The sequence below is a fragment of the Bufo bufo genome, chromosome 10 (genome assembly GCF_905171765.1).
Source record: "Bufo bufo chromosome 10, aBufBuf1.1, whole genome shotgun sequence".
Classification (NCBI taxonomy): Eukaryota; Metazoa; Chordata; class Amphibia; order Anura; family Bufonidae; genus Bufo; species Bufo bufo.
Window position 1 is genome coordinate 1,286,174 of NC_053398.1, and position 24,560 is coordinate 1,310,733.

At 50.8% G+C, this 24,560-nt stretch overlaps 1 protein-coding gene across 6 annotated transcripts in view; it reads right to left on the reverse strand.

The window, feature by feature from the left end:
• The window catches only part of SBF2 (SET binding factor 2), a 293,682-nt gene that overhangs the window by 182,913 nt on the left and 86,209 nt on the right, over positions 1–24,560 (reverse strand). For all 6 annotated transcript variants that reach the window (XM_040410355.1, XM_040410354.1, XM_040410353.1 and 3 more), the window contains exon 3: positions 3,361–3,498. In XM_040410355.1, coding sequence (XP_040266289.1) covers positions 3,361–3,498 — 138 coding nt within the window. The remainder of the gene's footprint in view (positions 1–3,360; positions 3,499–24,560) is intronic.

The window sequence follows — 24,560 nt, forward strand, 5'->3', positions numbered from 1 at the left end:
TCTGCATACGGATCTTCTACTTAATGGGGCCACGGGATGGGGCATGGAGGCGCTGTGCGTGGCTTATGGAGAGTGCAGGTAGGGCGTGACAACCGGAGAATCAGCGGGACACAAACCGCAGCATGCAGTCCCCCACTGGTCTGCATACGGATCTTCTACTTAATGGGGCCAAGGGATGGGGCATGGAGGCGCTGTGCGTGGCTTATGGCGAGTGCAGGTAGGGCTAGACAACCGGAGAATCAGCGGGACACAAACCGCAGCATGCAGTCCCCCACTGGTCTGCATACGGATCTTCTACTTAATGGGGCCACGGGATGGGGCATGGAGGCGCTGTGCGTGGCTTATGGCGAGTGCAGGTAGGGCCTGACAACCGGAGAATCAGCGAGACACAAACCGCAGCATGCAGTCCCCCGATGGTCTGCATACGGATCTTCTACTTAATGGGGCCACGGGATGGGGCATGGAGGCGCTGTGCGTGGCTTATGGCGGGTGCAGGTAGGGCCTGACAACCGGAGAATCAGCGAGACACAAACCGCAGCATGCAGTCCCCCGATGGTCTGCATACGGATCTTCTACTTAATGGGGCCACGGGATGGGGCATGGAGGCGCTGTGCGTGGCTTATGGCGGGTGCAGGTAGGGCTAGACAACCGGAGAATCGGCGGGACACAAACCGCAGCATGCAGTCCCCCACTGGTCTGCATACGGATCTTCTACTTAATGGGGCCACGGGATGGGGCATGGAGGCGCTGTGCGTGGCTTATGGCGGGTGCAGGTAGGGCCTGACAACCGGAGAATCAGCGGGACACAAACCGCAGCATGCAGTCGCCCACTGGTCTGCATACGGATCTTCTACTTAATGGGGCCACGGGATGGGGCATGGAGGCGCTGTGCGTGGCTTATGGCGAGTGCAGGTAGGGCTAGACAACCGGAGAATCGGCGGGACACAAACCGCAGCATGCAGTCCCCCACTGGTCTGCATACGGATCTTCTACTTAATGGGGCCACGGGATGGGGCATGGAGGTGCTGTGCGTGGCTTATGGCGAGTGCAGGTAGGGCCTGACAACCGGAGAATCAGCGGGACACAAACCGCAGCATGCAGTCCCCCACTGGTCTGCATACGGATCTTCTACTTAATGGGGCCACGGGATGGGGCATGGAGGCGCTGTGCGTGGCTTATGGCGAGTGCAGGTAGGGCCTGACAACCGGAGAATCAGCGGGACACAAACCGCAGCATGCAGTCCCCCGCTGGTCTGCATACGGATCTTCTACTTAATGGGGCCACGGGATGGGGCATGGAGGCGCTGTGCGTGGCTTATGGAGAGTGCAGGTAGGGCTAGACAACCGGAGAATCAGCGGGACACAAACCGCAGCATGCAGTCCCCCGCTGGTCTGCATACGGATCTTCTACTTAATGGGGCCACGGGATGGGGCATGGAGGCGCTGTGCGTGGCTTATGGCGAGTGCAGGTAGGGCTAGACAACCGGAGAATCGGCGGGACACAAACCGCAGCATGCAGTCCCCCACTGGTCTGCATACGGATCTTCTACTTAATGGGGCCACGGGATGGGGCATGGAGGCGCTGTGCGTGGCTTATGGCGAGTGCAGGTAGGGCCTGACAACCGGAGAATCGGCGGGACACAAACCGCAGCATGCAGTCCCCCACTGGTCTGCATACGGATCTTCTACTTAATGGGGCCGGTAGACATTTCGTCTCCATCCGGCAGCGCCGGATCCGGTGAATTCAGGCCGGGGATGTGACAGTAGCCTGAGACAAGTGGGAGCTGATGGAGACGTGAGCCGAATATCTCCTTAATGAGGTCCAAACCTACATTTTAATGCATCCTGCTAATTTGCATAAAAAGCGAATAACCCAATTTCTACGCGGTTTACCCGGGTCCGATCACTTGTGACCAGGTAAAGTATGTGCTGCAAATGAGCCCAGAAATCTGCCAGCGGCGCCCGCCTGTGACATCGGCCCCCTGGAGTCTCCGGAATGTTCTCCATCCCAGGGACGTCAATCACGGCGGAGCCTCTTTAAGACTGATTAGCGGTGAGAGCCCAATAAACAAGAGGTCGCGCTCCGGAAATCTCACTGTTTACTTTATCAGAGACGAGCCGCTCGTTCCATGGATGACATAAGGATGACTGGGCTGAAGCCCGCGCAGGAATGTGTAAGAGAAACACGGGGGTCCGGACGGGTAAACCAGACGCTCGGCCAAGTTTATAAGTTGGCGAACTTTGTCTTATTGCCTTAACATGGCGGCTGACATACCATTCATTGGGGGGTAAGCCAAAAACGTCTGCCGGCGTACAGGAGACTTCGGTCAGGGAGCAGACGGACACGATCATGGGCACCACCCCGCCTGGCTGCCCACGATCATGGGCACACCTCCACCCCCCGGCTGCCCACCCTCATGGGCACACCTCCACCCCCCCGGCTGCCCACCCTCATGGGCACGCCTCCACCCCCCGGCTGCCAACCCTCATGGGCACACTTTCCCTGGCTGCCCACCCTTTTAGGGACATTTCTGGCAGGCAACCCTCATGGGGACACTTCTGGTAACCAACTCTCACCCCAGGACAATGCCAACTGCAAACCCACTTAAAGGGGACCCCGACGGCCAACCATCTTTTGGATCCTCCGTGCTGCCCACCCTAATAAGGACACTCCTGGCTGCCGCCCCTCCACCGCACCACCTGAAGTAGAAGGCAATTCTATCTCGATGTAAACCGTCCAGCGATGATTCAATTTAGAACTGGACGGTGAATGGAATTCCAGCCCCGCGATCCGCGCGCCAAATCCGTCCTATCAGTAAATATTGGTGCGGGGGAGGATTAATTTCAGCGCTTACGACTGCTTATTAAGGGATTAGTAAGAAGGACTAAGAGGCCAAAACGTGACTTCTAGCAGAAAGAGCGAGACGCGTCCACCATGAGCGAGGCGTCATCTCCAAATCATTCCTCGGGGGGGCGATCCATGAACTCATCGCACGAGAACAACAGCTTCTAATTCCAGATCTAGTCTAAAAATATCCGCACCGCAGGGTCCGGGCGTGACCCCCAACATGAGACCTCAGCATTGTGCAACGGAGCGGCATCCAGCCAGTCCTCATCACAGCTGGGAAGTTTGTTACAATGTATCAGTGTAGAAAACCCTCAGGAAACCGGCTGCAGACACACTGTAACAGACCCGACGGGCTCAGGATATTCAGTCTTTGGATCTAAATAAATTAGTTCCATTCACTGATCGCAAGCTGAGATCTTGAAAATTGAGGGAATGAATCTGCAGGAGTTGTCAATAGTCACATGGACACATGCTTTACAGAATTCACCCCCGGGTCCATCAGTACCGTCTCACCTGCAGGTTGATCTCCGCCTCGTAGAACGTCAGACAAGAGCAATAATGGCGGTCCGAGTCGATGTCCGTTAAGACGACAACGAAGAATGTGGGTTGTTTCCGCTCTCGTGAAAGCTGCCATCCCGCCGGCTGACAAAACTGCAGAGAAAAGAGAAAGACGCGTCAGACACATGACCAGGAGCACGACCGCTATGTACCTCTCACCTCCCCAACATCAGCGCACTCCTCTCCTGAAACCCTCTGTGCTGCTGGGACCCTGCTCCTTCCACTATGTAACTATCAGCCTGTGGCCTCCACAAGATTAGCGCACTGCTCTCCTGAAACCCTCTGTGCTGCTGGGACCCTGCTCCTTCCACTATGTAACTCTCAGCCTGTGACCTCCACAACATCAGCGCACTCTCTCCTGAAATCCTCTGTGCTGCTGGGACCCTGCTCCTTCCACTATGTAACTCTCCTCCTGTGGCCTCCACAAGATTAGCGCACTGCTCTCCTGAAACCCTCTGTGCTGCTGGGACCCTGCTCCTTCCACTATGTAACTATCAGCCTGTGGCCTCCACAAGATTAGCGCACTGCTCTCCTGAAACCCTCTGTGCTGCTGGGACCCTGCTCCTTCCACTATGTAACTCTCAGCCTGTGACCTCCACAACATCAGCGCACTCTCTCCTGAAACCCTCTGTGCTGCTGGGACCCTGCTCCTTCCACTATGTAACTCTCCTCCTGTGACCTCCACAAGATCAGCACACTGCTCTCCTGAAATCCTCTGTGCTGCTGGGACCCTGCTCCTTCCACTATGTAACTATCAGCCTGTGGCCTCCACAAGATTAGCGCACTCCTCTCCTGAAATCCTCTGTGCTGCTGGGAGGACCCTGCTCCTTCCACTATGTAACTATCATCCTGTGGCCCCCACAAGATCAGCACACTCCTCTCCTGAAACCCTCTGTGCTGCTGGGACCCTGCTCCTTCCACTATGTAACTCTCCTCCTGTGACCTCCACAAGATCAGCACACTCTCTCCTGAAATACTCTGTGCTGCTGGGACCCTGCTCCTTCCACTATGTAACTCTCCTCCTGTGACCTCCACAAGATCAGCACACTCCTCTCCTGAAATCCTCTGTGCTGCTGGGAGGACCCTGCTCCTTCCACTATGTAACTCTCCTCCTGTGACCTCCACAAGATCAGCACACTGCTCTCCTGAAATCCTCTGTGCTGCTGGGAGGACCCTGCTCCTTCCACTATGTGACTCTCAGCCTGTGACCTCCACAAGATCAGCGCACTCTCTCCTGAAATCATCTGTGCTGCTGGGACCCTGCTCCTTCCACTATGTAACTATCATCCTGTGGCCTCCACAACATCAGCACACTCTCTCCTGAAATCCTCTGTGCTGCTGGGGACGCTGCTCCTTCCACTATGTAACTCTCAGCCTGTGACCTCCACAACATCAGCGCACTCTCTCCTGAAATCCTCTGTGCTGCTGGGACCCTGCTCCTTCCACTATGTAACTATCAGCCTTTGACCTCCCCAACATCAGCACACCCCTCTCCTGAAATCCTCTGTGCTGCTGGGACCCTGCTCCTTCCACTATGTAACTATCAGCCTTTGACCTCCCCAACATCAGCGCACTCCTCTCCTGAAATCCTCTGTGCTGCTGGGGACCCTGCTCCTTCCACTATGCAACTCTCATCCTGTGACCTCCACAAGATCAGCACACCCTCTCCTGAAATCCTCTGTGCTGCTGGGACCCTGCTCCTTCCACTATGTAACTCTCATCCTGTGACCTCCACAACATCAGCAGACTGCTCTCCTGAAATCCTCTGTGCTGCTGGGACCCTGCTCCTCCCACTATGTAACTCTCATCCTGTGACCTCCACAAGATCAGCACACTCCTCTCCTGAAATCCTCTGTGCTGCTGGGAGGACCCTGCTCCTTCCACTATGCAACTCTCCTCCTGTGACCTCCACAAGATCAGCACACTCCTCTCCTGAAATCCTCTGTGCTGCTGGGAGGACCCTGCTCCTTCCACTATGTAACTCTCATCCTGTGACCTCCACAACATCAGCGCACTCCTCTCCTGAAATCCTCTGTGCTGTTGGGACCCTGCTTCTTCCACTATATAACTCTCATCCTGTGACCTCCACAACATCAACGCATTCCTCTCCTGAAATCCTCTGTGCTGCTGGGACCATGCTAATTTCATTATGTAACTCTGAGGCACTTGTGGACAGTTTTTTTTTGCCTCTAGCTGCTGCCATTCACTGACAGCATGCAGAGATCATTACAACAGAGAAGATTGGAGACCAACTATATATTAACACCAGCACCACAGGGGTCCATCCAACCTGATCCTCTCATTACTGATTGGGGGGGGGGGGGGGGGACGTCTGCACCAATCAGGATTTTAATTGTGGAAATTTGCTTAAATCTCATCTGTCAGCAGTTCTGTCCCTCTGACCCCGGCTGACCTATTCCGTGTGCGCTCGGCGGCTGAAGACATCCGTGTTGGTCCCGTGTTCATATGTGCCTGCATTGCTGAGAAACATGAGGTTTTACTATATAGGAGCAACGGGGGCGTTACCATTACACCTAGAGGCTCTGCTTTCTCTGCACCGACAGGACCAGGCAGTGTAAACATCATCACGTGTCAAAGTGCAGAGAGAGCGGAGCCTCTAGGTGTAATGGCAACGCCCCCGTTGCTCCTAGAGGCTCAGTTGCATACAGTAAAACACATATGAACACGGGACCCACACGGATGTCTTCAGCTGCCAGGAGCACATGGCACAGGTCAGCCGGGGTCAGAGGGACAGAACTGCTGACAGATGAGCTTTAAACTGTGGAAAACCCTAATTTTGTAGAGAATGAAAAGCCTCCGATCCGAGGAAACGATCAGGGCAGGAATGGACACCGTTGGCGGTTCTCATTTGGCGGGCGCCATGACGTCTCCTCTACTACATCTGCACATGGAGACGACCAGGAGCTGCAGCCCAGAAACCTCCGTGGTGAGAGCGCAGCCGCCGCTAGACCCGAGGCTGCAGAGCAGAATGCGGAAAGGGTTACAGAGGACGGCTCCCTGGACCGGCCTGCAGCTCTGCATGTCCCCGGGGCTGCATCTTACAGCTGCCCAAAAACATTTCATCATCCAGAAGAACATCACGGCCAACACATTCCATGAAGAAAGGAGAAAAACGAAGCGCAAAGTGAAAGAGGCAAAATCCCTCTTCCATCGGCCGCGGGGGCAGAGCGCGTGGTCCGGCCGCGGGGGCAGAGCGCGGGGTCCGGCCAAGGTGTTCTAGCGAGCCGGGGCATGCACGGAAAGTCAGAAGGGACACAACCCAAACCATGCCCAGCAGGACCCCGCAGAGCGGTACAAAACACCCAGCAACATGGCCATATTAACCCATTAAAGAACAGGCCCATTGTTGGCTTTTTAATTTTTTTTCCAAAAAACAGCTTTTTAACCTTTCGTTCACACAGCCATACGAGGGTTTATTTTTTTCGTGACGAGTCATATTTTTCAACAGCATCATTTAGTTTATCATAGATTATATTGGAAAACATGAAAAAAAATATATTTCTGAGAAGGCTTTTTAGGTATTAATATTATGGTGCTCACTATGCGATAAAAATGATACGACGTCCTTATTCTGCAGGAACGCCATACGACGTACATGTTCTGGCACAGCAAACACAACCAGCGCCTCAACATGGTGATCACAGGAAGCGCTCGGGGATCGTCATGGGAGGAATGCGACTGGTGGGTTTTCTCTTCGCCGGCAGAATGTAGTCACATGATCCGCAATCTCCGCTTATGATGGAAATATTGATTCAAGATCTTCACCTCTGATCCCCATTATACAGTTTATATATATACAGTACAGTCAGCGATCGGTACATTACATACAGTACAGACCAAAAGTTTGGACACACCTTCTCATTCAAAGAGTTTTCTTTATTTTCATGACTATGAAGGCATCAAAACTATGAATTAACACATGTGGAATTATATACATAACAAACAAGTGTGAAACAACTGAAAATATGTCATATTCTAGGTTCTTCAAAGTAGCCACCTTTTGCTTTGATTACTGCTTTGCACACTCTTGGCATTCTCTTGATGAGCTCCAAGAGGTAGTCCCCTGAAATGGTCTTCCAACAGTCTTGAAGGAGTTCCCAGAGATGCTTAGCACTTGTTGGCCCTTTTGCCTTCACTCTGCGGTCCAGCTCACCCCAAACCATCTCGATTGGGTTCAGGTCCGGTGACTGTGGAGGTCAGGTCATCTGGCGCAGCACCCCATCACTCTCCTTCATGGTCAAATAGCCCTTACTTTCACAGTTTTCCCAATCTTTCGGCTGACTGACTGACCTTCATTTCTTAAAGTAATGATGGCCACTCGGTTTTCTTTACTTAGCTGCTTTTTTCTTGCCATAATACAAATTCTAACAGTCTATTCAGTAGGACTATCAGCTGTGTATCCACCTGACTTCTCCTCAACGCCACTGATGGTCCCAACCCCATTTATAAGGCAAGAAATCCCACTTACTAAACCTGACAGGGCACACCTGTGAAGTGAAGACCATTTCAAGGGACGACCTCTTGAAGCTCATCAAGAGAATGCCAAGAGTGTGCAAAGCAGTAATCAAAGCAAAAGGTGGCTACTGTGAAGAACCTAGAATATGACATATTTTCAGTTGTTTCACACTTGGTTGTTATGTATATAATTCCACATGTGTTAATTCATAGTTTTGATGCCTTCATAGTCATGAAAATAAAGAAAACTCTTTGAATGAGAAAGTGTGTCCAAACTGCAGGGTCTGTACTGTATATCAAATGACTACATAAACCACAAAATCACTATGTACATACATTACTTACCTTGTATTATCCTCCAGAGCTGCACTCACTATTCTCCTGGTGCAGTCCCCATGTACATACATTACTTATCCCAAGTTACATCCTGTATTATACTCCAGAGCTGCACTCACTATGTACATACATTACTTATCCTGTACTGATCCTGAGTTACATCCTGTATTATACTCCAGAGCTGCACTCACTATTCTGCTGATGCAGTCACTGTGTACATACATTACTTAGCCTGTACTGATCCTGAGTTACATCCTGTATTATACTCCAGAGCTGCACTCACTATTCTGCTGGTGCAATCACTGTGTACATACATTACTTATCCTGCACTGATCCTGAGTTACATCCTGTATTATACTCCAGGGCTGAACTCACATCCTGTATTATACTCCAGGGCTGAACTCACTATTCTGCTGGTGCAATCACTGTGTACATACATTACTTATCCTGTACTGATCCTGAGTTACATCCTGTATTATACTCCAGAGCTGCACTCACTATTCTGCTGGTGCAATCACTGTGTACATACATTACTTATCCTGTACTGATCCTGAGTTACATCCTGTATTATACTCCAGAGCTGCATTCACTATTCTGCTGGTGCAGTCACTGTGTACATACATCACTTATCCTGTACTGATCCTGAGTTACATCCTGTATATTACTCCAGAGCTGCACTCACTATTCTGCTGGTGCAGTCACTGTGTACATACATTACTTATCCTGTACTGATCCTGAGTTACATCCTGTATTATACTCCAGAGCTGCACTCACTATTCTGCTGGTGCAGTCACTGTGTACATACATTACTTATCCTGTACTGATCCTGAGTTACGTCCTGTATTATACTCCAGAGCTGCACTCACTATTCTGCTGGTGCAGTCACTGTGTACATACATTACTGATCCTGAGTTACATCCTGTATTATACTCCAGAGCTGCACTCACTATTCTGCTTGTGCAGTCACTGTGTACATACATTACTTATCCTGTACTGATCCTGAGTTACATCCTGTATTATACTCCAGAGCTGCACTCACTATTCTGCTGGTGCAGTCACTGTGTACATACATTACTTATCCTGTACTGATCCTGAGTTACATCCTGTATTATACTCCAGAGCTGCACTCACTATTCTGCTGGTGCAGTCACTGTGTACATACATTACTTATCCTGTACTGATCCTGAGTTACATCCTGTATTATACTCCAGAGCTGCACTCACTATTCTGCTGGTGCAGTCACTGTGTACATACATTACTTATCCTGTACTGATCCTGAGTTACATCCTGTATTATACTCCAGAGCTGCACTCACTATTCTGCTGCTGCAGTCACTGTGTACATACATTACTTATCCTGTACTGATCCTGAGTTACATCCTGTACTATACTCCAGAGCTGCACTCACTATTCTGCTGGTGCAGTCACTGTGTACATACATTACTTATCCTGTACTGATCCTGAGTTACATCCTGTATTATGCTCCAGAGCTGCACTCACTGTTCTGCTGGTGCAGTCACTGTGTACATACATTACTTATCCTGTACTGATCCTGAGTTACATCCTGTATTACACTCCAGAGCTGCACTCACTGTTCTGCTGGTGCAGTCACTGTGTACATACATTACTTATCCTGTACTGATCCTGAGTTACATCCTGTATTACACTCCAGAGCTGCACTCACTATTCTGCTGGTGCAGTCACTGTGTACATACATTACTTATCCTGTACTGATCCTGAGTTACATCCTGTATTATCCTCCAGAGCTGCACTCACTATTCTGCTGGTGCAGTCACTGTGTACATACATTACTTATCCTGTACTGATCCTGAGTTACATCCAGTATTATACTCCAGAGCTGCACTCACTATTCTGCTGGTGCAGTCACTGTGTACAGACATTACTTATCCTGTACTGATCCTGAGTTACATCCTGTATTACACTCCAGAGCTGCACTCACTATTCTGCTGGTGCAGTCACTGTGTACATACATTACTTATCCTGTACTGATCCTGAGTTACATCCAGTATTATACTCCAGAGCTGCACTCATTATTCTGCTGGTGCAGTCACTGTGTACATACATTACTTATCCTGTACTGATCCTGAGTTACATCCTGTATTATACTCCAGAGCTGCACTCACTATTCTGCTGGTGCAGTCACCATGTACATACATTACTTATCCTGTACTGATCCTGAGTTACATCCTGTATTACACTCCAGAGCTGCACTCCCTATTCTGCTGGTGCAGTCACTATGTACATACATTACTTATCCTGTACTGATCCTGAGTTACATGCTGTATTATACTCCAGAGCTGCACTCACTATTCTGCTGGTGCAGTCACTGTGTACATACATTACTTATCCTGTATTATACTCCGAAGCTGTGAGTTACTTGCTGGGAGTTGTAGTTCTCGCACAGCCACATACTATTTCTCGACCCCCAGTGAGCTGTTTGTTCTGCTGTTTTCACACTGTAATGACTGAGGTTACATTGTAGCCGGTGCCCGGAGCCCTATGACACATTTGGCAGTGATCGGCGCTGGGCATGTGCCGCCTCCGAGCTCCGTGCTCAGTTACACGTATCCCTAGCAGAGGAGACGATGAGAAAGTCACAATTCTGGAAAAACAGAAACGGAGTAATGGATGTTCACAGACAGTATGATATATATAATACTCATTTCCACTAATCCGGCACCTGATAATCCAGAGGAAGCGAAGGGGATGACCTTTCTATTTATTCCCTATGCAGTGGCATTAAAGGGGAACTCCATTTATATACATTCTGCTAAGACTCCCCTTTATAATTGGTAGTGATCTGATTGCTGGGCCCCGGACAGCGGTGCTCCCGACCACCCGGCGTTGCGTTCTGCGGCCCCTTTATTCTCAGCATGAGTCGGGGTCCCAAGGGTCGGATGACCGGCAATCAGTACAAGTCGTGTGAGGATGTCCACATCACAAGGCCAGCCTTATGGTGATGACATCATGACCCAGGCACTATTACCCCACATAACTGCTGCTAGGACCCATAGGACCCAATAGTCTGGAATCCTTGATAATGGGGCCCCTCGCTGGTCCCAAAGCCGTCCGATTATTGGGATTGTACAGAACACAAAAGGGAAATCAGCAAATAAAGTCAGGATCAGACTACGCGCGGCCTGTTTGTAGTCTGTAACTATGGAGACACATAGCTCTGCATGGGCCCTGCATGCACAAAACGGTGCAGGACTTTTCATGAAGACTGAGTGCGCCCGGAGGCAGATCTTCCTTGTGACCCGTTCTGTTCATGGGAATTGTTCTTATGGATGTCTCAGACGATCAAATACGGATCCATCAGGATTCCCGGGAAGGAATGATAATCCCGGCAGAGCTCGTCTCGCTAATCCAGCGCTTTCCAGGTGTCATCATTAGGTGAAGATTTATGATGGAGAATCAGACACAGAAACTGATTCTCAGCAAAGACTCAGCCGAGCACCGGGGGCCCCCAGATCTGCCCCACAGGTTTATACAGATGCCAGGAGCCCAAAGAGACACAAAGCAGGACAGGAAATCTGCAAGTCCGCCGAGAGCGGAGAAGAAATCATCAAATTCCACTGAGAAGAGCGAAAACATAACCGCATGCCGGACAGACACACGGACAACGAGGCGACACTGCTAGAGGATTACCAGAATAACCTGCGGTCGACCACAGACAAGAAACCTTCACTATGAACATCCAGCAGGTGTCAGCAGAGGGGGGTACGAGTCAGACAGCGTCCACACCGCCCCATACCTCCAGTCTCCACCACTCGTCACTGATGTCACCTCTGCGGCTGCTTCCACCTTTCTCCACATTCCACAGAGAACTTTGACATTGAGGCCGGGTGATAGCAGTCACAATGTCACCCGGGAGCTTACCGACCGCGCTGGAACACGAGCGAACCGCACACAACAGAGGGGAGAGCAGTACAAGCAGGACACCCGTCCTCTCCCTAATCCTGAGAACCATCAGACTGCTGGCTAATGGTCCAGAAGAGAACGTCAACACACCAAAACCTCCACACCGGATCCCATCAATAGGACACAAACCCCCATCATCCAGCACCATCGTCAATGCATTATCTTCACACAAGAACTACATTTAAATACTGAGAATAAACTGATAAATAGGGAGAGCAAGGGACGGATGAGCTCATGTCTGCCCCCTATGTACAAGAATATAACTTCTATAATACTGCTCCTATGTATAAGAATATAACTACTATAATACTGCCTCCTATGTACAAGAATATAACTACTATAATACTGCTCCTATGTACAAGAATATAACTACTATAATACTGCCCCCTATGTACAAGAATATAACTACTATAATACTGCCCCCTATGTACAAGAATATAACTACTATAATACTGCTCCTATGTACAGGGATATAACTACTATAATACTGCTCTTATGTACAAGACTATAACTACTATAATACTGCCTCCTATGTACAAGAATATAACTACTATAATACTGCCTCCTATGTACAAGAATATAACTACTATAATACTGCCTCCTATGTACAAGAATATAACTACAATAATACTGCCTCCTATGTACAAGAATATAACTACTATAATACTGCCTCCTATGTACAGGAATATAACTACTATAATACTGCTCCTATGTGCAAGAATATAACTACAATAATACTGCCTCCTATGTACAAGAATATAACTACTATAATACTGCTCCTATGTACAAGAATATAACTACTATAATACTGCTCCTATGTGCAAGAATATAACTACTATAATACTGCCTCCTATGTACTAGAATATAACTACTATAATACTGCTCCTATGTACAAGAATATAACTACTATAATACTGCCTCCTATGTACAAGAATATAACTACAATAATACTGCCTCCTATGTACAAGAATATAACTACTATAATACTGCCTCCTATGTACAAGAATATAACTACTATAATACTGCCTCCTATGTACAAGAATATAACTACTATAATACTGCTCCTATGTACAAGAATACAATTACTATAATACTGCCTCCTATGTACAAGAATACAACTACTATAATACTGCTCCTATGTACAAGAATATAACTACTATAATACTGCCTCCTATGTACAAGAATATAACTACTATAATACTGCTCCTCTGTACAAGAGTATAACTACTGTAATACTGCCTCCTATGTACAATAATATAACTACTATAATACTGCCTCCTATGTACAAGAATATAACTACTATAATACTGCCTATGTACAGGAATATAACTACTATAATACTGCTCCTATGTACAAGAATATAACTACTATAATACTGCCTCCTATGTACAAGAATATAACTACTATAATACTGCCTCCTATGTACAGGAATATAACTACTATAATACTGCTCCTATGTACAAGAATATAACTACTATAATACTGCTCCTATGTACAAGAATATAACTACTATAATACTGCTCCTATGTACAAGAATATAACTACTATAATACTGCTCCTATGTACAAGAATATAACTACTATAATACTGCTCCTATATACAAGAATATAACTACTATAATACTGTTCCTATGTACAAGAATATAACTACTATAATACTGCTCCTATGTACAAGAATATAACTACTATAATACTGCTCCTATGTACAAGAATATAACTACTATAATACTGCCTCCTATGTACAAGAATATAACTTCTATAATACTGCCTCCTATGTACAAGAATATAACTACTATAATACTGCTCCTATGTACAAGAATATAACTACTATAATACTGCCTCCTATGTACAAGAATATAACTACTACAATACTGCCTCCTATGTACAAGAATATAACTACTATAATACTGCCTCCTATGTACAAGAATATAACTACTATAATACTGCTCCTATGTACAAGAATATAACTACTATAATACTGCCTCCTATGTACAAGAATATAACTACTATAATACTGCCTCCTATGTACAAGAATATAACTACTATAATACTGCCCCCTATGTACAAGAATATAACTACTATAATACTGCTCCTATGTACAAGAATATAACTACTATAATACTGCCTCCTATGTACAAGAATATAACTACTATAAATACTGCCCCCTATGTACAAGAATATAACTACTATAATACTGCTCCTATGTACAAGAATATAACTACTATAATACTGCTCCTATGTACAAGAATATAACTACTATAATACTGCCTCCTATGTACAAGAATATAACTACTATAAATACTGCCTCCTATGTACAGGGATATAACTGCTATAATACTGCTCCTATGTACAAGAATATAACTACTATAATACTGCCTCCTATGTACAAGAATATAACTACTATAAATACTGCCTCCTATGTACAGGGAGCATGACCTGAATGGGTAGGAAGACGCTCATACAAATATAGAAGATGGTGAGTTGTGAATAAACGGTGCACAGTGGCAGATGAGTGCGGCACCTGAGATTCGGCTGGCGGAGGACCCTGGAATGTCATTTCTAATCTCTTACTGGTGTCTGGACTGGAGAGGTCAGTCACCCCCAGCAAATACTAATGGATCATGTCTCAGGTCTGTGCTGTCTGCAGCATTGTGTCCATGGGAAATTCCATTTACAGTCAATAAATCATAAAAAATGACTGAACATTGTAGTGAGAGTCACCGCACTATAAACTACTGTAAGTCTAAGCCCCCGGACCAGGTCACTTGTCTGCTGGGGCTTCTGGCAGCAGGAGAAAATAGTTACCTCAAATCTAAACTTAAAAAGGATGAATGTAACTGTCATCAGCAGGCTCTCCTCCAGGCTCAGCAGGGTTGGGGCTCAGTCTTCAGCATACTTCCCTCTAGGCTCAGCAGGTCTGGGGCTCAGTCTTTAGCAGGCTCTCCTCCAGGCTCAGCAGGGTTGAGGCTCAGTCTTCAGCAGGCTCTCCTCCAGGCTCAGCAGGTCTGGGGCTCAGTCTTTAGCAGGCTCTCCTCCAGGCTCAGCAGGTTTGGGGCTCAGTCTTCAGCAGGCTCTCCTCCAGGCTCAGCAGGTTTGGGGCTCAGTCTTCAGCAGGCTCTCCTCCAGGCTCAGCAGGTTTGGGGCTCAGTCTTCAGCAGGCTCTCCTCCAGGCTCAGCAGGGTTGAGGCTCAGTCTTCAGCAGGCTCTCCTCCAGGCTCAGCAGGGTTGGGGCTCAGTCTTCAGCAGGCTCTCCTCCAGGCTCAGCAGGTTTGGGGCTCAGTCATCAGCAGGCTCTCCTCCAGGCTCAGCAGGGTTGGGGCTCAGTCTTCAGCATACTTCCCTCTAGGCTCAGCAGGGTTGAGGCTCAGTCTTCAGCAGGCTCTCCTCCAGGCTCAGCAGGTTTGGGGTTCAGTGATCAGCAGGCTCTCCACCAGGCTCAGCAGGTCTGGGGCTCAGTCTTTAGCAGGCTCTCCTCCAGGCTCAGCAGGGTTGGGGCTCAGTCTTCAGCAGGCTCTCCTCCAGGCTCAGCAGGTTTGGGGCTCAGTCATCAGCAGGCTCTCCTCCAGGCTCAGCAGGTTTGGGGCTCAGTCTTTAGCAGGCTCTCCTCCAGGCTCAGCAGGGTTGGGGCTCAGTCTTCAGCAGGCTCTCCTCCAGGCTCAGCAGGGTTGAGGCTCAGTCTTCAGCAGGCTCTCCTCCAGGCTCAGCAGGGTTGGGGCTCAGTCTTCAGCAGGCTCTCCTCCAGGCTCAGCAGGTTTGGGGCTCAGTCAGTGATCAGCAGGCTCTCCTCCAGGCTCAGCAGGGTTGGGGCTCAGTCTTCAGCAGGCTCTCCTCCAGGCTCAGCAGGGTTGAGGCTCAGTCTTCAGCAGGCTCTCCTCCAGGCTCAGCAGGTTTGGGGCTCAGTCTTCAGCAGGCTCTCCTCCAGGCTCAGCAGGTTTGGGGCTCAGTCTTCAGCATACTTCCCTCGAGGCTCAGCAGGGTTGAGGCTCAGTCATCAGCAGGCTCTCCTCCAGGCTCAGCAGGTTTGGGGCTCAGTCTTCAGCAGGCTCTCCTCCAGGCTCAGCAGGTTTGGGGCTCAGTCATCAGCAGGCTCTCCTCCAGGCTCAGCAGGTTTGGGGTTCAGTCTTCAGCAGGCTCTCCTCCAGGCTCAGCAGGGTTGGGGCTCAGTCTTCAGCATACTTCCCTCTAGGCTCAGTCATCAGCAGGCTCTCCTCCAGGCTCAGCAGGTTTGGGGCTCAGTCTTCAGCAGGCTCTCCTCCAGGCTCAGCAGGTTTGGGGCTCAGTCATCAGCAGGCTCTCCTCCAGGCTCAGCAGGTTTGGGGTTCAGTCATCAGCAGGCTCTCCTCCAGGCTCAGCAGGTTTGGGGCTCAGTCTTCAGCATACTTCCCTCTAGGCTCAGCAGGGTTGAGGCTCAGTCATCAGCAGGCTCTCCTCCAGGCTCAGCAGGTCTGGGGCTCAGTCTTCAGCAGGCTCTCCTCCAGGCTCAGCAGGGTTGGAGCTCAGTCATCAGCAGGCTCTCCTCCAGGCTCAGCAGGTTTGGGGCTCAGTCATCAGCAGGCTCTCCTCCAGGCTCAGCAGGTTTGGGGCTCAGTCATCAGCAGGCTCTCCTCCAGGCTCAGCAGGTTTGGGGCTCAGTCTTCAGCATACTTCCCTCTAGGCTCAGCAGGGTTGAGGCTCAGTCATCAGCAGGCTCTCCTCCAGGCTCAGCAGGTTTGGGGCTCAGTCTTCAGCAGGCTCTCCTCCAGGCTCAGCAGGTTTGGGGCTCAGTCTTCAGCAGGCTCTCCTCCAGGCTCAGCAGGTTTGGGGCTCAGTCTTCAGCAGGCTCTCCTCCAGGCTCAGCAGGGTTGAGGCTCAGTCTTCAGCAGGCTCTCCTCCAGGCTCAGCAGGTTTGGGGCTCAGTCTTCAGCAGGCTCTCCTCCAGGCTCAGCAGGGTTGGGGCTCAGTCTTCAGCATACTTCCCTCTAGGCTCAGCAGAGTTGAGGCTCAGTCATCAGCAGGCTCTCCTCCAGGCTCAGCAGGTTTGGGGCTCAGTCTTCAGCAGGCTCTCCTCCAGGCTCAGCAGGTTTGGGGCTCAGTCTTCAGCAGGCTCTCCTCCAGGCTCAGCAGGTTTGGGGCTCAGTCTTCAGCAGGCTCTCCTCCAGGCTCAGCAGGGTTGAGGCTCAGTCTTCAGCAGGCTCTCCTCCAGGCTCAGCAGGGTTGGGGCTCAGTCTTCAGCAGGCTCTCCTCCAGGCTCAGCAGGGTTGAGGCTCAGTCATCAGCAGGCTCTCCTCCAGGCTCAGCAGGTTTGGGGCTCAGTCTTCAGCATACTTCCCTCTAGGCTCAGCAGGGTTGAGGCTCAGTCATCAGCAGGCTCTCCTCCAGGCTCAGCAGGTTTGGGGCTCAGTCTTCAGCAGGCTCTCCTCCAGGCTCAGCAGGGTTGAGGCTCAGTCTTCAGCAGGCTCTCCTCCAGGCTCAGCAGGTTTGGGGCTCAGTCTTTAGCAGGTTCTCCTCCAGGCTCAGCAGGGTTGAGGCTCAGTCTTCAGCAGGCTCTCCTCCAGGCTCAGCAGGGTTGAGGCTCAGTCTTCAGCAGGCTCTCCTCCAGGCTCAGCAGGTTTGGGGCTCAGTCTTCAGCAGGTTTGGGGCTCAGTCCTCAGTAAGGTCTCTTCCTAGCTTTGATATTACAGTGATGGTGGAATGTGTCTCCAATGCTCCAGCGTTCAGTGCATGTTGGCTACTCCAGGTGGCCCTCAACATTGTACATAGTGACATAGCTTCTGCCACAGTGACACCGGTCCATTAAGCCCATGATGACATTGGTTCCCAATAGGTCACTCTTGTGTCCTTGTAGATTGTAAGCCTTCAAGATTAGCACGCTCTGCTAATGTTCATACTGCAAGACTGGATCTGACTGTAAACTACTGCGCATCGATCCCACGAAAATCACCAGAACTCAGGAGACAGAACAGAAAGAAACATCGACATTCAGAACGGTTTACAACATTTCATTATACATCTGTTGTATTGGAAGCAGAGACAGGACCTATAGAACGTCACCCGGGGTTCCGCATCACAGAGACGTATCAGATGTGAGAGAGAGAGATGGACAGACACACAGACATCCACTAGCTCAACCTTCCCATGGTACTATCCTTGGCTGAACCTAATTTTACTTTTACCGTGATCTTCATTTTGGGAGAATACCTCCTGCAGGAACCAAACAGGGATAATCAGTACCAGGTGGATCACCCCCAACTCCTAAAAAAGTCCAAGGAATTCTTTGAGTGCTGCGCACATCACGACGGGTTTATCGGTGACGCTAAGGTGGGGCTGCAGCTCAGATACGACAATAGAGGGGGCGCTGCAGCCCAGCTACGACACCAGAGGGGGGGGGGGCGCTGCAGCCCAGCTACGACACCGGAGGGGGGGGCAGCAGCCAAGCTACGACACAGGAGGGGGGGCAGCAGCCCAGCTACGACAGCAGGGGGGGGGGGGCGCTGCAGCCCAGCTACTACAGCGGGGGGGCGCTGCAGCCCAGCTACGACACCGGAGGGGGGGCAGCAGCCCAGCTACGACACCAGAGGGGGGGGGGGGGCGCTGCAGCCCAGCTACGACAGCGGGGGGGGGGGCTGCAGCCCAGCTACGACAGCGGGGGGGGGGCTGCAGCCCAGCTATGACAGCGGGGGGGGGGGCTGCAGCCCAGCTACGACATCGGAGGGGGTGCAGCAGCCCAGCTACGACATCGGAGGGGGTGCAGCAGCCCAGCAACGACACCGGAGGGGGGGGGCAGCAGCCCAGCTACGACAGCAGGGGGGGGGGGGCGCTGCATCCCAGCTACGACAGCGGGGGGGCGCTGTAGCCCAAGCCCAGCTACAACAGCGGGGGGGGGAAGCTGCAGCCCAGCTGCGACAGCGGGGGGGGGGGGGGGGGGAGCTGCAGCCCAGCTACGACAGCGAGGGGGGGAGCTGCAGCCCAGCTACGACAGCGGGGGGGGGGAGCTGCAGCCCAGCTGCGACAGCGGGGGGGGGGGGGGGGCTGCAGCCCAGCTACGACAGCGAGGGGGGGGAGCTGCAGCCCAGCTACGACAGCGAGGGGGGGAGCTGCAGCCCAGCTACGACAGCGAGGGGGGGAGCTGCAGCCCAGCTACGACAGCAGGGGGGGGGAGCTGCAGCCCAGCTACGACAGCGGGGGGGGGGGGGGGGGGCGCTGCAGCCAGCTACGACAGCTGGGGGGGGGGGGTGCTGCAGTTCAGCTACGACAGCGGGGGGTGCTGCAGTTCAGCTACGACAGCGGGGGGGGGGGGCGCTGCAGCCCAGCTACGACAGCGGGGGGGGGGGGGCGCTGCAGCCCAGCTACGACAGCGGGGGGGGGGGGCCGCTGCAGTTCAGCTACGACAGCAGGGGGGGGGGGGCAGCAGCTCAGATACAAGAGTGGGCACTGCAGCCCAGCTACGACACCGGGGGGAGGGGGGGCGCTGCAGCCCAGCTACGACAGTGGAGGGGGTGCTGCAGCTCAGATACAAGAGAGGGGGCGCTGCAGCTCAGCTATGACACCATAGGGGACGCTGCAGCTCAGATACAACCTCAGCAGGTACAAGCAGTGGAATGGACACAAGTCACTATGTGCTGAGAAGTTATGAGTTAGAACCGCCCAAAAAAGTTGGCTCCTGTACTGTTAGGCAGGAGCTGGAGATTTCCGGACATCCTTCTACTGCTCTGCCTGTATAAGGGTCAGATCCCACCTGATGACTCTGTGGTAGTAAGTAAAGTGTATCAGCAGATTCTGCAGGTTTGGACCGGCGACAGTTCACACTGGACATCAGAAAACAGAGCACCAGAGCAAGTCCTCTTGTAAAAATGTGTGGGAATAATTCCAACGTGTGAACACAGCAGGAAGCTCTGGATGAACAGAGCCTCTAAGAGAGGTGCAGGTAACAGGAGTGTGTGATGTCAGTGTATGAACATGGCGGCACAATCCTGGAGGCGGCGCGCGCCCGCCAGCGTCTAGCCATGGAGACCAGTGCGACAAATACGACAAACGTTCAGTTATTCCCCAAATGACCAGAGGAGGAAGTGGCGGGAGCAGAAGAGGCGCGCTGCCCGTCACCGCACATTCCTCCGGCGGACGCTCTGCAGCTCGCATGGACGTGGAGATTCTCCATCTCAAATTCCTGCAAACAGATGTGGATTTTCTTGTTTATACACAAGTCCCCGATCCCCGTTTCTGGACTAAGAGGGAATTTTCCACAAAAGGAAATACAATTGTTTGTGGGAAATGCAACACAAAAAAAAAAAAGAATAAAAATAAAAATCTAAAAAGTCCCGAATCTAATGAATTCTTCCACCTAGCCTGAAGTTCTGGGGTGTAAAAGACCCTCAGATTAATGTGGGGGGGATCCTGGCGAGCGATAAGAGGGCGACCACGAGAAAGCTCTAACCCTAATCTGATCATTTCTTCTGTTGTTTTTTTTATTTTTTTATTAAAGCTTTCCATCATGTTAAAGGAGTCCTCCACCCCACGAGAGACCCTGAGGATACGTCCACAGGGGGGTCCTGCAGCCCCCGGGACCAACCAGCAGAGGAGCCTGGACAGGTGCTTCACTCTCCATTACAGTCCATGTCCCTTACAAACAAGTCCCATATATATGGAGGGACCCCATCTACAAGGCGGCAAATCATGGGCAGCACAATTCTACCGACTGTTATTAGAAACAGTCAGCAAGCTGGAGACACACAGCTTAGCAGACCGCCAATAACACGGGGGGGGGGCAGCTAGCTTTCCCGACATTCGATAAATGAACAGAGCCTGCTGCAGAAACCACACGTCCCAGAATACAGCGAGCCCTGTACAGACACAGAACAGTGAGTGCAGCTCTGGAGTATAGTACAGGATGTAACTCAGGATCAGTACAGGATAAGTAATGTATGTACACAGTGACTGCACCAGCAGAATAGTGAGTGCAGCTCTGGAGTATAATACAGGATGTAACTCAGGATCAGTACAGGATAAGTAATGTATGTACACAGTGACTGCACCAGCAGAATAGTGAGTGCAGCTCTGGAGTATAATACAGGATGTAACTCAGGATCAGTACAGGATAAGTAATGTATGTACACAGTGACTGCACCAGCAGAATAGTGAGTGCAGCTCTGGAGTATAATACAGGATGTAACTCAGGATCAGTACAGGATACGTAATGTAATGTACACAGTGACTGCACCAGCAGAATAGTGAGTGCAGCTCTGGAGTATAATACAGGATGTAACTCAGGATCAGTACAGGATAAGTAATGTATGTACACAGTGACTGCACCAGCAGAATAGTGAGTGCAGCTCTGGAGTATAATACAGGATGTAACTCAGGATCAGTACAGGATAAGTAATGTATGTACACAGTGACTGCACCAGCAGAATAGTGAGTGCAGCTCTGGAGTATAATACAGGATGTAACTCAGGATCAGTACAGGATAAGTAATGTATGTACACAGTGACTGCACCAGCAGAATAGTGAGTGCAGCTCTGGAGTATAATACAGGATGTAACTCAGGATCAGTACAGGATAAGTAATGTATGTACACAGTGACTGCACCAGCAGAATAGTGAGTGCAGCTCTGGAGGATAATACAGGATGTAACTCAGGATCAGTACAGGACAAGTAATGTATGTACACAGTGACTGCACCAGCAGAATAGTGAGTGCAGCTCTGGAGTATAATACAGGATGTAACTCAGGATCAGTACAGGATAAGTAATGTATGTACACAGTGACTGTACCAGCAGAATAGTGAGTGCAGCTCTGGAGTATAATACAGGATGTAACTCAGGATCAGTACAGGATAAGTAATGTATGTACACAGTGACTGCACCAGCAGAATAGTGAGTGCAGCTTTGGAGTATATTACAGGATGTAACTCAGGATCAGTACAGGATAAGTAATGTATGTACACAGTGACTGCACCAGCAGAATAGTGAGTGCAGCTCTGGAGTATAATACAGGATGTAACTCAGGATCAGTACAGGATAAGTAATGTATGTACACAGTGACAGAACCAGCAGAATAGTGAGTGCAGCTCTGGAGTATAATACAGGATGTAACTCAGGATCAGTACAGGATAAGTAATGTATGTACACAGTGACTGCACCAGCAGAATAGTGAGTGCAGCTCTGGAGTATAATACAGGATGTAACTCAGGATCAGTACAGGATAAGTAATGTATGTACACAGTGACTGCACCAGCAGAATAGTGAGTGCAGCTCTGGAGTATAATACAGGATGTAACTCAGGATCAGTACAGGATAAGTAATGTATGTACACAGTGACTGCACCAGCAGAATAGTGAGTGCAGCTCTGGAGTATAATACAGGATGTAACTCAGGATCAGTACAGGATAAGTAATGTATGTACACAGTGACTGCACCAGCAGAATAGTGAGTGCAGCTCTGGGGTATAATACAGGATGTAACTCAGGATCAGTACAGGATAAGTAATGTATGTACACAGTGACTGCACCAGCAGAATAGTGAGTGCAGCTCTGGAGTATAATACAGGATGTAACTCAGGATCAGTACAGGATAAGTAATGTATGTACACAGTGACTGCACCAGCAGAATAGGGAGTGCAGCTCTGGAGTATAATACAGGATGTAACTCAGGATCAGTACAGGATAAGTAATGTATATACACAGTGACTGCACCAGCAGAACAGTGAGTGCAGCTCTGGAGGATAATACAGGGTAAGTAATGTATGTACATAGTGATTTTGTGGTTTATGTAGTCATTTGATATATATATATAAACTGTATAATGGGGATCAGAGGTGAAGATCTTGAATCAATATTTCCATCATAAGCGGAGATTGCGGATCATGTGACTACATTCTGCCGGCGAAGAGTAAACCCACCAGTCGCATTCCTCCCATGACAATCCCCGAGCGCTTCCATTCCTCCGCTTCCTGTGATCATCATGTTGAGGCGCTGCTTGTGTTTGCTGAGTAACTGTTGAATATAACTGACAACCTTGTGTAGCAGGGATTTCTGGCTTTCATCCCATGTGAAGAGTCCAAGTCCTGACCATATATTCCCTGCAGTTGTGCACAACTCTCACTATTCTCTGCACTATTTCTACCGATATCAGGTGCCTCTGCCACATCCCTGTCCCCTCTGCCCTTGCAGACCCTTATTCCCCCTCCCTTCCCCAGCAGACCCCTGTGACCCCCAACCAGCAGACCCCTGTGACCCCCAACCAGCAGACCCCTGTGACCCCCAACCAGCAGACCCCTGTGACCCCCAACCAGCAGACCCCTGTGACCCCCAACCAGCAGACCCCTGTGACCCCCAACCAGCAGACCCCTGTGACCTCCAACCAGCAGACCCCTGTGACCTCCAACCAGCAGACCCCTGTGACCCCCAACCAGCAGACCCCTGTGACCCCCAACCAGCAGACCCCTGTGACCCCCAACCAGCAGACCCCTGTGACCCCCAACCAGCAGACCCCTGTGACCCCCAACCAGCAGACCCCTGTGACCCCCAACCAGCAGACCCCTGTGAACCCCAACCAGCAGACCCCTGTGACCCCCAACCAGCAGACCCCTGTGACCCCCAACCAGCAGACCCCTGTGACCCCCAACCAGCAGACCCCTGTGACCCCCAACCAGCAGACCCCTGTGACCCCCAACCAGCAGACCCCTGTGACCCCCAACCAGCAGACCCCTGTGACCTCCAACCAGCAGACCCCTGTGAACCCCAACCAGCAGACCCCTGTGACCCCCAACCAGCAGACCCCTGTGACCCCCAACCAGCAGACCCCTGTGACCCCCAACCAGCAGACCCCTGTGAACCCCAACCAGCAGACCCCTGTGACCTCCAACCAGCAGACCCCTGTGACCCCCAACCAGCAGACCCCTGTGACCCCCAACCAGCAGACCCCTGTGAACCCCAACCAGCAGACCCCTGTGACCCCCAACTAGCAGACCCCTGTGACCTCCAACCAGCAGACCCCTGTGGCCCCCAACCAGCAGACCCCTGTGGCCCCCAACCAGCAGACCCCCGCTTCCCTCTTTCCCAGCAAACCCCGCTGTTCCACCCCACTTCCCAAGCAGAGCTCTCTGAAGCCCCCCTCCAAGGCAGACCCCTCTGACCTCTGCTTCCCCCTTTCCCAGCAGATCCCTGTGACCTCCAACCAGCAGACCCCTGTGAACCCCAACCAGCAGACCCCTGTGACCTCCAACCAGCAGACCCCTGTGAACCCCAACCAGCAGACCCCTGTGAACCCCAACCAGCAGACCCCTGTGACCCCCAACCAGCAGACCCCTGTGAACCCCAACCAGCAGACCCCTGTGACCTCCAACCAGCAGACCCCTGTGAACCCCAACCAGCAGACCCCTGTGACCCCCAACCAGCAGACCCCTGTGACCCCCAACCAGCAGACCCCTGT